Source organism: Glycine max, chromosome 6, assembly GCF_000004515.6.
Source record: "Glycine max cultivar Williams 82 chromosome 6, Glycine_max_v4.0, whole genome shotgun sequence".
NCBI classification, from domain to species: domain Eukaryota; kingdom Viridiplantae; phylum Streptophyta; class Magnoliopsida; order Fabales; family Fabaceae; genus Glycine; species Glycine max.
The window spans coordinates 5,327,243-5,341,758 of record NC_038242.2 but is presented as its reverse complement, the minus strand read 5'-3'; the positions used below and the strand labels follow the sequence as shown (position 1 = coordinate 5,341,758).

General features: G+C 31.5%; 2 protein-coding genes across 3 annotated transcripts; one reads left to right on the top strand and one right to left on the bottom strand.

Annotated features, from left to right (window-relative positions):
• Positions 1-166: 166 nt before the first annotated feature.
• On the top strand, positions 167-2,480 carry LOC100799240 (TATA-binding protein-associated factor 2N). 2 transcript variants are annotated; one of them, XM_041016317.1, is made up of 4 exons: positions 167-348; positions 863-1,259; positions 1,894-2,020; positions 2,162-2,480. In XM_041016317.1, the coding sequence occupies exons 2-3, from the start codon at positions 868-870 to the stop codon at positions 1,991-1,993; spliced, it is 492 nt and encodes a 163-aa protein (XP_040872251.1). In that variant the 5' UTR covers positions 167-348; positions 863-867; the 3' UTR covers positions 1,994-2,020; positions 2,162-2,480. The 2 variants fall into 2 exon arrangements, with proteins under 2 accessions (XP_040872251.1, XP_006581363.1); XM_006581300.3 differs by having other exon boundaries at positions 191-348; positions 1,894-2,014.
• An 8,566-nt stretch (positions 2,481-11,046) lies between these two features.
• Positions 11,047-13,229, bottom strand: LOC100500138 (uncharacterized). The gene is given in 3 exon segments (NM_001250434.2): positions 11,047-11,441; positions 12,128-12,359; positions 13,045-13,229. Coding segments are annotated over 3 exon segments (687 nt in total). The 5' UTR covers positions 13,203-13,229; the 3' UTR covers positions 11,047-11,144.
• Between the last annotated feature and the right edge of the window lie 1,287 nt (positions 13,230-14,516).

Genomic DNA, 14,516 nt, shown 5'->3' with positions numbered 1-14,516 from the left:
ATACCTTTTATTTATTATACAATTAATAATGAATATATATGGTGTGTATGGAGTGGCACTTCGAAAATTCCTTTTACCCTTTTCCCAAATTTAGTTTATGATGATATCACATTGGGTTGAAGGAAGCAAAAAAGAAGCACCGGTTGCCCAGCCTGCGCACTGGCTAGCTAGTTACTTCGATCTGCCCGATTTTCGAGGCCTTAATGGACAGTATATAAACCACCTCAGCCTCTTCACTCATCTCCACCACAAACCACAATTAAACAACACACTCTCCTTATTCAACTTGTGGAGCTACTTCCACCCACTATCTACCTTCATTTTATTTTCAGTCTCCAAACTCCAAAGGTGAATATCATTAATTCCTTCCCTAGTTCATTTTTTTTTCTTTTCCATTTTTAATTCTCGATCGTCTCTAGCTTTTCCCATGCATACGTTTCCTTGCTCATCACTTTGACATTTGTTTAAGTTAATAAAAACATAGGAGTAAACTTATATGCACCTCCAAGTGATTTAACTTATTTCTAAAATAAAATTCATTATGATGAATTATATATTGAGGTGAAATTCTAATTCTGATTAGATGATGGTCACATGAGAAATTGTATGATTCCTGATTTATATATATATATAAAATAAAAGTAGTTAACGATCTTATTTTTTTTCTCCATTTTGCTTTTTTAATTGTCAAATCATATCATGTAGTTTTTTTTTCTCTTTTTCAAAATGTCAAGTAGCATTGAAGGGTATGCATTTTTATTCTAATTGCATTTAACTTTCGTTAAAAAATTAGTACTTCATGTACAATTGAGAATAATGAGTCTACTCTACATGTGCATGGTGGAATCTGGGAACTATGAAGGGAAAATGAACAGACCAGGAGATTGGAACTGCAGGACATGCAACCACCTGAACTTCCAGAGAAGAGAATCATGTCAGCGATGCGGGGAGCCGAGGAGTGGCGGCGGCGACTACGGTGGCGGCTTCGGTGGGGGCAGAGGCTCTTCCTCCTTTGGCGGATTCACCACTGGCCCGGATGTTCGCCCCGGTGACTGGTACTGCACCGTCGGAAACTGTGGAGCCCACAACTTTGCCAGCCGCTCCAGCTGCTTCAAGTGCGGTGCCCCCAAGGAGGACTCCTCCGCCGGCCCATTCGACGTCGACATGCCCCGAATGAGACCCTTCGGCTTTGGCGGCAGCGGCGGCGGCGGCTCCTCTGCTCGCCCTGGCTGGAAATCCGGTGACTGGATATGCACCAGGTCCTTATCACTTCATTTCATTTGTGTGCTCACGCAATATTTCACTAGAGTTGTTATGGTTCCCACACAAATTTAAGGGTTGCTTTTGAGTCAATAGTTTAATCAGTTTTAAGTTCCAACATACTTATTAAAAAAAAAAATATAGAGAAAGAGAAAGGTTTTCAATAACAATGTACTCCTCACTTGTTGCTTTATCTGATAGATAGGATATTAAAGGGAGCATTTCACAAAACGTACGTATATATATTATTTCACGAAAACTTTAAATAATTTTAACTATATTTTTTATTCAAATTATTATATCGATACATTATACATATAAAAATCACTATCACAGTATCACTTATGCTCATTTTTTAAACATTGGTTTCTTTTTATATTATTTAAGATTCGTGTTTTAAGTTAAGTTTATATTAAATTTTGTTACCAAAGAAATATTATAATTATACATTATATACGTTACAGATTTGTAATTAATTTGAATATTGAATAACTAACATATTATAGTTATCTCTATTAGAATGGTTTTTAAAAATAAAAAAGTGTGAGTAAATAAAAAGTAGTAATATTCACCAAAAAAATAAAAATAAAACAGTAGTAATGATATTAATGGAGTGTGAATAAAATGTTGCAGGTCAGGATGCAACGAGCATAACTTCGCCAATAGAATGGAGTGCTACCGATGCAATGCACCGAGGGACTCCAGTAGTGCCAGGTCTCCCTATTCATCGTAGAGTTCCTGATCATTTGATGTGGTAATTGTAATAATCTATATATATCTTCTTGCATATATAATTAGCTATCTAATTAATTTCACCATGCTAGCTGTATATATAATTAAATATCATAGTGTAAATTAGAGTTACAAGCACTGATCACCCATTTCTTTTTCTCATTTACAGGTTTGCTGTCCAAGGAGAGAATCGAGAGGCTATCCCTATTTCCTAGTGATAGTTTACTTTTTTTTTTTTTTTTGTTCACTTGCTTCCATATGTTACTTTCTTCATCATCTCATGCGGATATTTATTTTTGCTTTTTTGATTTTCTTCCAGCTAGGAAGCTTTAGGTGAATTATGATTTTGAGGTTTTGTTGGCGCTGAGTGATTCTGGTATATGATGACTCAGCAGCTAGCCCATGTACTTTTATAAGTATCAACAATTTAATATGAGTACGTGTTAATGTGTTTCGAGAGGGGGCTAGCTTCTAAGCCTCATCATCACTATGATTTGGTGCAAAGATGTTCTTTATCTAATTCTCCGATATGTGTTCAGAAAAGATGCTCTTTGCTTCTGTCTTTCTCTCTTTAACTCTCAGATATACACATATATATAGCTTTATAGTGGGGACGACGTGGTCCAAGGAATAATTGATTCATAACTGTTGTCGTAAAAACTCTGTTATAACCCATGTTCTCTTTAATATAAGGACCACTGCGGGACGAAACCATCATAACAAAGTTCCCTAGTAGTTTGCGTATAAACATGTGTATGCTGCATGCATGTATGTGATATTTACTCTTTAAAAAGAATTGAACGCACGCGGTTTCTCATTTGAAATCAAGAATAAAGAGGTGAAAAATTCACAGCTAGCATATATCGCTGTTACATTAATGTAACCATAGGTCAAGCCAAAACTCAACAATATGATGCTTTCATTTTTGTTTCTTTGGAGAATTTAATACTTTAGACGATGGAGATCGAACATAGAAAAGGAACAGCCAGCTGAAAGTTCTAAAACCTATGTTGAAGAAATTATAGTACCACCGTTTTCCTGAACGTTTAGCTAGAAATGGTCACATGGCATTGGTTTGGTAGCAGGGAAAAGGAAACCAAATTAAAACTGAAAGCTTAGTGAGTTAAGTGAAATAGTATGTTTTGATGAATCAATCTCAATCATTAATTTTAATTTTAATCCTACGGTGCAGATGGGTTGAATTGGACACTCTCTAATTCTTCCCAAAAACAAAAAATTCCAAATTTAAAAAGTGGACAGAATTTAAAATTAGTAAAAAATAATGGAAGAAATATATAATTAGTTAGAATGTTGTGCATAAAAAATCTAAACAAGTGAGCAGTCTGACTTTTAATGCATTTATTGTAATTTTATTGGGGACATAGAATGAGTTTGTTTAACTGTATTTTTAGTTGCATTGGAGTTATTTAAACTAAGTCTAAGAATAATTATGTAATGTCCAAAACCTTCAGAAAAATAAAATAACAAAAGCGATATATTAATTATATTGATGATCAATATGCATGTGACATTATATTTGATATTTACACGCCCGCACGCGCATTATACGTGCGCATATATATATATATATATATATAAACAATTTAAGATAATATATAGTTTTCGCTTAAAAAATAATATATAATTTAATAATAACACATTTACTTTATTATAATAAATATTTTAATTAAATAAAGTGATTTAATAAAGTATTATTAATATTTTGAATGATGTGAAGCTTTGTAAAATTTACATATTTTCCAATACAAAATTGATAAAATTTATTGTTTGTAACTTTATCGAGATTATACTAAGTGTCAATTAATCACACTTCTCTTCGTTGGAAGATCAATTCAAATTTTTAATTTTAGAATCTTTATAATATTATTTAAATTTATAGATATTATTTTTATTTTGGAGACTTGTTTTCTATTATAAATTTATGATGTAACGTGTATAAAAAAGGGTCTCTCTGAAAAGAGAAGACACGCCATCCAAGTGAGCAGAAGTTCATGTATGTAATGGAAAGAATATTTCAAGTTTGTCTAAAAAACTTTAAATGAGAGAAAGTTTGTCTTTTTAATGTTATTCAAGATAATAAATATTTATTGGGATGTTCTTGTGGACTTAGACGAGAAGTGATGGATTATATTAAATTTGTTTCTTCAGCTATTTCTACTTATGGTGTTGTTGTTTTGAGAGTATTTTATCAAATATCTTTTGAGCCTATGAGTAATTTTGTTAAAAAACTTATAATATTTGTACTAACAAATCAATTTTTATTAGAAGAAATTGAAGAACTTTAATTTATAACTATATTTTTCCTATTATTGTAATACAATTTTCCTACTTTAGAAAGGGGAAAACCTTTGAAAGTTAATTTTTTTATAAATATATTTTAGTTATTATATTTTTCATTTTTTCTTGTTTTTAGTCCCCAAGTTCTATATGGTTTAATTTAATTTTTGTATTTTATTAAAAACATATTTTTAATCTTTCGGCATATATTTTTCACAAATGATGTTAGTTCTTGGGAACGGAGTTATTGTTGATTATTGCTTTCAACAACATTTTGTCCTATACGCACATTCCTTTCATTTTAGTTGTGAAGATTAAAGTTGTGGGTTTCAAACCATAACTCCTATGTACAAATATCGATAAAAAAATCATGAGAATTTATAAATCTGCAACACGAATGGTTGAAAAATGAAGGTGAAAACAAAGACATAAATGAAATAGTTGAAAATTAAAATTTGACGTATTTGGAAAGACATTTTAATAACTTCTTTTTTAAAAAAAAAAAATTCATGTCATTGTATTGAATTTTTTTTAAAAAAAATCCTCAGAGTCAATTCTAATTGACAAAATTAATGTCTTCAGTGAAGAGAAGAGTATGTACGAAAGGATTAAAACATTTTCTTAATAAAGTATGGAGACTAAATTGGACTAAAAGTGCGTATTTTTTCCTTTTTTTTTTCTTAATTGATTAATTTTTTGTTAGATACTTATTTTTTTTGTAAATTGAAAGTTTGTATTCCATCCCCATAATACTACGTTTATAAAATTTCCTTCTCGGTCACACATGTTCATAAATTTTCAAAATGGAAATAAAAACTATTTAAATATGATAAAAGAAAATTCAATTATTTAATCAGTAACTTAGATTTTTCTTATACCCCAGCTTTATTTATTGATCTATATCTTTTTTTAGTAGCGTTATTGGTGCTCAAGTCTGATAATCCAATACTATATCATTTCTCCAACAATCCATCAGAAATAGCTTAATTAAAGTTCCTTCCCATTGAAAAAGAAAAACGATTCGATGTTAAGATTCTACGAAAGGCATTTAAAAGCTTTGATTGGTTGAACAAGAACTCCTTTGACACTAAAGTAGTGCTTATCTTCTATTAATAAAATACCATTTTTCTTCTTTATTGATCAACGGAGGGGGTTTAATCACCTTGCTTAATTAATTAAAACCAAGCATCATGGTTTTTAAAGCTAGATCAAGAATAACTAAAAATTTTAAAGCATCAATTGACATAGGATTCCGAAACTTTACAAGCTTATGATACATTTCATGGATTTCCCCATTGACATCCTGGGTTACGTTTAACAGCAACACTCATTGGTCAAAAGTAACCACACTTCATTAGTGTCTGCTACTACACTCCATTATATAGCTTTTAACAAGATTCTTTAAATTCACTTTAATCTAAGCTTTATGTTACTTCATATGCTTTGTTCAATCATGTGCTTTGGTGAAGTACCTCCCGCTCGCTTGCTCAATAATGTGCTTTGGGGTTCCAACTATGCAATTGAGGTTTGAGCCATTTTTAGTACATTGCATATTCCCTATCATAACATCAAGGCTTAAATCACAATCTCAACTCCAAAAAATCGGTCGATAAAATTCATGGGGAGAGATTTAATAATTAAGCTATTTTTAATTAATTTTCAACCATTCAACATTTAAGGAGTTTTCTTCTTTTCATTATTTAAGTTATTAAGCATAATTATAATTATTGTGGAGCTCAAGTATGGAAATGAAGTCAACTAAAAATAGACAAATTCAACAACATATAAAAAAATAAAGATCCATAAATTTAATGATTTAAGATTTTGAATCAAAGTGTGATAACCTGATGAATAAAAATCTCTTTGATGTTTTATTGTTGAGTTATTCAATAATTATTTCTCACCACAAACACAAAAATAATATGCATGCACATGCTTTTTTTAATTGTTTTTTGTTTTGTTTTTTTTTTTTTTTGTATTTTGACCAGTGTTTGTGTGCTACTTTGTTGGTTTCATGCCAATCTAACAAAGACAAGACCTAAGAAAGACCCTTGCTCAAGAAAGCACAACAAAAACATCTTTAATCATGAGGATTTGTAATGTCAGTTGGGTCCCAAATACCATCAAAACTAAACCTGTGCTGGTTGAAAACCCTATACTGTGGCAGTCAAGATTAGCAAAAACAAGAGGACTTTTTATCCAATTCAATGAACGAAAAAAATGAGATACACTTTCAAAAGCTTTAGTTTCCCTTTTCCTTTCTTTTCAACCCAAGCAAGCATGTTTAAAGGTTTCCCTTTCTTTCCTTTGAAATAAATGGTTTTAGCTTTGGTTAACATGCAGGTCAAACACACATCCTCTCCCAAAGTTATATAATTGAGATCGATATATGTGCTACGTGGGAAATAACTAGGGATCTACGCGCAAAGCCTTTTTTTTAAATAAAAAAAAACCATTTTAACATCGATAAACACTTTTTTAATATCTTTGAAAATAACAAGACTGGATCACGAGTAATTAAATTAAAACATGGGTATAGTTAGAAGACAAATCATAACCAATGCTGTTAAGATATTGGTTAAGAAGTTAAAAAAGAAGAATTTTTTTATTTATTTTTATTGAGATTCACCATACACGTTAAAGGATGTAGGATGGGGCCGAGCTTGCAACTTATTTTTCACCATATACGTACTCAATTCAAAGTGTTTGAATGTTAATATGTTACTCCTATTTTATTTATAAAAGAGTAATCTTATACCTCTTAACCAATCATACCTCACATAATTATAAATATTCTATTTTATAATAAAATTAATGGTATATATTTACAGCGATTATTCCCTGTGATTCGAGTCTGAGTTGGCCGGACGACGACAACAACAGGAATGACCCCAAGAATGGGAAATTGACAGTGGGATGTTAATGGGACGAGAAGGGCATTTATTAAAAGAGTATTTACCGATTTAAGAAGTATTTCTTAGTAGATAGAGTTGGGTAATAACAATGGGCTATGGTATGTGGGCGGGCCCATTTAACTGACAGTATATGCGGGTTTCAGTCCAACTTTTATCAGCTTATTTAGGACAATTACTTCCTGCACCTTTAAACTTGATTCTTGCACCTTTTAAAGCTTTCGGAAAGGTTATTCCAAAATATAAAATTACATTCTGGATTTGCCTTTTTAGAATATAAATTTTAGCTTCCAGCAAGGCTAATCCAAAATATAATTTTACATCCGAGATTAGGTGTTGGAAGCAATTATGGGAGTGTAGGAAGAAACCAAACTTGTTTAAATGTAGATCTATAGGTTGACTCATTTAGTCCATGGGTTAAACATGATTGATTTGTGAGTAAATAGACTAATTTTTTTAATCAACATAATATTTGTAAAATTAAATAATTATTTATTTATAAAATAGTTTTATATTTTTATTTGATAGTAGTATTATACTATTATTTATATCATTATTCATGTTCGTATGTCCTAATATAAAAAATATATATTCTGTAAATTTCGTCTCCAAAATCACTGTTAGAGTTGCAATGGGATCGTATATTATTTATAATATCAACGTGTCAATCTTTTTAACATAAAATTATTTGTATTATTTATATTTAGTTGTCGAATTACTGTAATAATATAAAAATAATAATTACTAGAGTGAGATTTAAAAAATATTTTTAACATTTTTTAGACTTTTTTATCTAACCAGCAGGCTAGTCCGCCAACCCATGAACAAAACATGAGCCAGTGCACATCAATAATTTCATAGCCCATTTATTTTTCAAGTCAATCTTATCTGACCACTTACTTATGGGTCTGAGTTGGCCCGTATATCCATCCATCTCTACTTACAAATATTTATTAAAATATAAAATTTTAAAGAAGTAAAAACTAAACTAAAAATAAAAATAACAATTTTGAAATAAATATTTATACTCAAAACAACTAAAACAAATTACTACTTTATATATTATAAGAGCATTAGAGTAACTTTAAATTGTGAATATCCATAGGTATTTATGGATATTTTACTATTCACTCCTATCTAGTTAATAAAAGGTAATGGGTTTTACTTGTAGGTATCCACATATGTGGGTTTTTTTGGGCATCCCTTGTTTATTCTCTTATTCAAAGAATTAATTAAAATTCTATTTAGAGCCTCTAACAAAAAAAAAATACACTATAATTTTTCCACTTTGTTTTGTAGAGAGGACACGGTAAGGAAATTTGAGAGGAGGGAAAGTAAACAAAGAAGATATTATAAAGCTCTCTCGCTTGGTAATGTAAAAATAGAGGAGGAGAATAAAAAATGAGTTTTATTTAAGTGTTCGGATCAAATTTAATTTAATTTAATTAAGGATCTTGCTAAATACACGCACTGTTTGCTAAGTGCACTCCATTCCATCTCTTTTTATTTTTATTGTCAATTATAACCTTTAAACCATGATTTACACACCCCCACGCTGTTGTTATTTCTTTAAACCATGATTTACACAGCTTTCTTTAAACCCCCTTGTTTGCATGTCGTGGTTCTCTCACAATGACGTGCTTGTCTTCGTCTTCTGCAACCCCACCATGTAAACGGCATTCCCCATCACAGGTCATCATCAACTTTCTTCCTTCGCATGTAATTTTTTGGAAATGTGGTTCTGCAGTTCCGTTCACTGCACTCCTTGATTCCTCTCATCTGAAAGGACAGTTTTTGACCAAACATAATTTCTGTCGGTTAAATATTAAATCAATAGGTTTTTTACTTCACCGTCATTTTGCTTCAATATTAAGTACTAATTTATCAAAATATATCGAAGAATCGAGAAGCTACAGTGCATCGCCTAACACAGCCACAAGTTGCACCGCTTTCCTTCACCGACATCACCGTCATTTAGATTCTTAAAAATGAAGTTGTTAGCATTAAACATATTATTATTTTATTAGAATGAGTTGCCTATAAAAGGCAGCCATGTTCCGCACTCTTAAACGAGTGAATTCAATCAAAATCAGTTGAGAAAAGTTCAATTCTCTTCCTCCATAAAGTGTATCAGTGTGGCAATTTCATCTATTACCTCTCATTTTAGTTTCCGAAGTGCAAGTGTAAAGTGGGTTTTTTTTTTTCACTTATATCAATTTCAATTTTAATTTTGAGTGATGCAAAGCTAATTGTTTCTTCGAGTTTAAAGAGAAAACGCTTTTTATCCTTTCAATGAAAGGAAGAGGTGTAAAACAGGGTTTAAAAGAATAACACCAGCGTGGGGGTAAAAAAAGGATATAAGTGGCAAGAAAATCTTTATAGAGAAGGTAGGGGTGTACTTAGATCCAACCATACACTGGTTGGATAATGGGTTCTATTTTTTTAATAACCCAACTCAACTCTTAAAACATATCATATAATTAAATTTATTATATATAAATTAATTATTAAATAAAAACATTAATTTTTAACTGACATAATTTATTAAATTAAATTACTCATGATTTTTTTAAATTGTTATTTTATCTGTTCTAGTTTTGTTATTGTTTTTTCATTCTAATATAATATTTTATTTCTATATAAAATAAAAATATTGTATTAGTAATTGAAATTATTAGCAAAATTAAAATAAAATAAAATAAAATAAATAATAAGCTTTGAATTAAATAGTAGTAAAATAATTTTAATGGGTGGAATATGAATCAACAATGCATTATCCTTGGGGAAGAAATAATTAGTCTGAGTTAAAGCGCACAAACTTATCTTTAGAAAGAAAACACTCTCATTGTAGAGGTAAAATTACACTCCTCTCCCAAGATATGACAACTCATCAGCCAAAAAATCTCCGAACCTTCCAAACAGCTCTTGCTATCAAAAATAAGTTTTTATAAGAGAAAGAAGAAAAAATCGTAGAGAGAAAAAAAATCAAATTATCGTTATGCTCATGTGTTTTCTTCGAGAGGGGAGACAATAAATATATATAGACAATAAAATTATGAACTAACTTACAGGTATTAAAACAAACGTAATTAAAACAAAATTTTAGAAAAATAGAAAATCTGATTTTACTTAACAGATTCTAAAATAAATATTTTATTTTATAAAATAGAATTAATATAAGTAATATATATTTACAAATTTTAAATTATAAAAATATTTACTAACGGGGTGGGTAGGTCTCGCATGTAGAAGGAAAAGATTAACGAGATTGATGTGCTAGAAAATGTTCAAAGGTAATTGCCATGAACGGGTCTGTTCCAATAACTGTTGGATTATATACCGGGAAATTAGTATTATACTATTATTTAGAAAGTTTTCTTAAATTACATATATGAATTGAGTAGATTATTCATTTAATCACCGCTAGTATGTGAATGAAAGGGGCTATTTCAAATATTGGACGCATCGTTTGTCAAGCAATCAATTACTATTTATTAGTTGCTGAAGAAATATTTTCAAAACTGGGTAGAGGAATTGTCAAAAACTCCGACAATGCAAGTTTTTCTTTCCTTGAACAAATTAATGCGCTGTTCCCTTTGTATGGGATAGAGTAAAAAACTACATAATTATTTGCCTGTTGCTGAAATGTTTATGCATCTATGTTATTGTTTTATCATAAAACAACAAAAATATGTACTGGAAACAGAAGGATGCCAACTTTTAAGTTAGTATTCTAATATAACAACCACTTTGATGAATTGATTGATATCTAATAAATAATTTGGTAAGCCTCTTTCCCATCTACAAATCAACAAGCTCTCAATCAATTAAAAGGAACATAGTAAAATGAGATGGTAATAATTCTGGAAAAACTGAACTATATGTTCCAAAATGAATTTGGGAGGAAGGCATACAATTTTAACTTGTCAACATGAGTATCACTTATTTCAGCTTAGACTTGGATGAGTTCTTTAGTGGTCTTGCAGATGACCTGATAGGGGCTGACCTGACCACCTTCTTCACATCATACTTAACAGATGAGAAAGCACATATCATGGCGATCACCATTGTTGGGTAAACGTACACAGCTTTTGCAGGATCAGTATTTACTGGCTTTCCTAAAATCCCTTCTTTGACCAGCCCCCAAATTATAAGTAGGGACCCAAACATGCTCATTCTCCCGGGTTTTAGAATACCCACAAGTGCTCCGGCCACGGTGAAGTAGCTCCCTGCAAGAACCTGAAAACAATTGAAGTATTTTTTAGATGAAAAGTGGCAACAGAAACAGAAACCTAATGGAAAATGGAATCATGTGATACAATACAATTAATTTAAAAATCCACATGGCAGATGATGGTATATCCAATTGCACATAGACAAGAATAGCACGGAGTAATTATGGAGTATAGGAATTAAAAGCATCAAAATAAACATAGAAACAGAAACCCAATGGAAAAAGGAATCGTGTGATAAAATGCAATTAATTGAAAAATCCACAAGGCAAATGTAGGTATACCAAATTGCAAATAGACAAGAATAATAAGAACAACTATAGCACACATTTTATTAGGAATTAATGCCTCTTCAATTTACCAACAGAGTATTCTCATTGGCCAGAGGGTTTCCTTTCTTCCCTTGGGAAACAAAATTGCCTTGACAGCAAGTAAAACTGGCAATCTAATAATCATTTTTTGTTTAGCTATTCAACTTAGTAAAGACATCAGCCATTTCAAAACTAAATAGTCCACTCAAAATACTTGACAAGAGTAAGGCTCAAATTAGAAAAGATGGTTGCAACTTTTAATTTAATCTAACAACTCCAGAGAATGAGAAAGGAGGTTTAATTTAACTTTTAAGCCAGTATAAGAGACCTCAATAGACAATAATCAAAAGACAAAAGGTGTAGGGTGGTAAAATTGCCAAACCTCCAAGCGCTGAAGATCAGTTACCGCAGAAGCTTCCTTCACACTGGTCAAGTTATACAAGTCCAACAAATTATCCCAACTTGGAACAGTCATGTTGTGGATGAGGCCGTTCACTGCAGCCCCTGGGTACAGAAGGCCCTTCACAACAACAACAGGAAAGATCTCACTTGCAATTAATTGTGACGACGTGACATGCAAAGGGGTTGTACACATGCCAGATCTGCAAGTCACCCTGCAAAAATAACCAAAAAGAATCAATTTCAAACAAGCTCATTGCCACAACTTTTTTTTTTTTTTGGATAAAAGGGAAAGCAAACTCATTGCACAACCTATAGTATAGTTTTATCTACCGAGTTTAATTTGCAGAGTGTAAAGATTTATACACCATCAAGTAATCAGAAATCACTTTGTATATCACGATTAAAGTAATTTACATGACAGTATGTGAATGGATAATAATGTAAAAAACCTCCACACTATCAGTACATCCTAATTAAGTTATTTAACTACCATATAACAATATAAATAACGAGGTTATTAGATCGCAGAAGAAACTAAGTAAAATCGGTAGCATGTGTGTATGAAGATATCCAAGTCAACCATCAAATGATTAATTAATGATTTGAAAGTTGATATTAACCTTTTAAGTTTTAAGGTGGTTAACATAAAGGAAACCATCAATCAAATATTGATTTCGGTTAAATCGAACACATGTTTCTTTTTTTTCTCTCTTATTTCCCATTTTAAAAAAAATGTTGTCAGTCGTGGCCACAATTCAACTCTTGGATGAAGATGATTTCGAAAGTAATCACAAGATTTATGCATAAATTGGTGAGGCGTGCGTTTATTTGAGCAGATTCGGGAAGAACGAGTGCAGCCCGGTTGATCTAAAAAAAGGATTTGGGAGTTAGGAGTACCTGAAAAGAGGGATCTGAAAGATGATGAGAAGGAAGAAGATGCGAGCTGCTATTGAGGAAATGTTCTCGGTCCATTTCGACGATGCCTTGGGAGTTGCCATGGTGGAGACGGAGGATCTGAACTGAACCTTCTCGACGCTCTTTCTTCCCTGTGACATCTAACAGTAACAGGGTATCCATTTGTCATTTCCGCTACTTTATGTCTTTCTATTTCATAAACTTGTTTTATTAATTTGTCTTTACTGAGAAAAAAAATGATAAAATGCTAAATTACCTTTTTGTCCATCTTTTTATTTAATTGATTTAATTTAATCCTCTGTTAATAAAAAAGTTTGATTTGATTGCTTAATTTTCAAAATTGCATCAATGTTGTTCTTTCTGTCTAATTAATCATAAGAGTGCTAGTGAAATTGAATACGTACTACTTTCATACTTTGTGATTACGAACGTCAAATAAAAAATAAAATGTTTGAGTATAATGTTGAAATAGATTCAAACTGTAGAGAAATAAATAATTTTAAAAGGGTAGAGGCTACATTGGATCGACATTTTAAGTGGTTTATGATAAATCAATTTTATTGACTATTTGATCCATGCAATGCTCATAATTGTATTTTATGTCCTTCAATTTTTTTTCTTTCTCTCTCTTAAAATGAGGATTTAGACTTAAATTCAACCTAAAAAATTAGTAACTTATAGGATGAGCATTGTCTCTTTTAATATATTGACCTTATTTCTATACAAGTGAGATTTGAGTTTTTTCCCATACTCTCCAGTCTCCACCCTCCAATAGTTCCTCACCACTACATGCAATGATTCTCATCATCAGGTCGTCAATAACGTTGGCTTCATGACCACAACCACCATCACCTATAACATTGACGTTGTCGCAATCATCGGGAGCCCAAAACGTTCTAATCCCAACTCATAATTTGCTAAGGTCAATTTGGTGACAACTTTTCACTCAATAATTCTTCGAAGAAAACCATAAACAGACCCTCCTCTGATGAGGTAAAGGGAAGTTTGAAGCCCCAAAGTTTTGTTGGGAATCGTGCCTTTATGTTGACATCAAAATCGAACTTTTCTCAAAGGAAATGGAAGAGGCAAATGCAAAACCAAACAATGATCAAGACACATAAACAATGCCAATCCAATGGTGAATCTGGTTCTATTTGGTGGGTGAAATTTTGGGACTTGGTTACCATGGTGTAAGTTTGGGCATTTGCCATTGGTCTTGGGTTTGATGGGTGGAAAGATTTGAGGTTGTGGAAACTAGTTTTGAGGTGGGTGGGGAGAACAGAGTTGATGACAAATAATTGGTCCAAACTGCACAATATTTTGGGCTTTATGAGATGATTTCTTCGATGCTCACTCATTGTTTTAGTATAAGAAGTCATAGAATTCCACTATTGTTAGTGGAGATTTTTATGGTTTTTTATTGATCTCTTGGTGATGATGAAGAAGACAGTTGC

Coding starts and splice junctions, on each gene's coding strand:
- LOC100799240 (XM_041016317.1), top strand. CDS start 868: ATGAACAGACCAGGAGATTGGAACTGCAGGACATGCAACCACCTGAAC. Junction 1,260..1,893: donor GGTGACTGGATATGCACCAG/GTCCTTATCACT, acceptor AAAATGTTGCAG/GTCAGGATGCAACGAGCATA.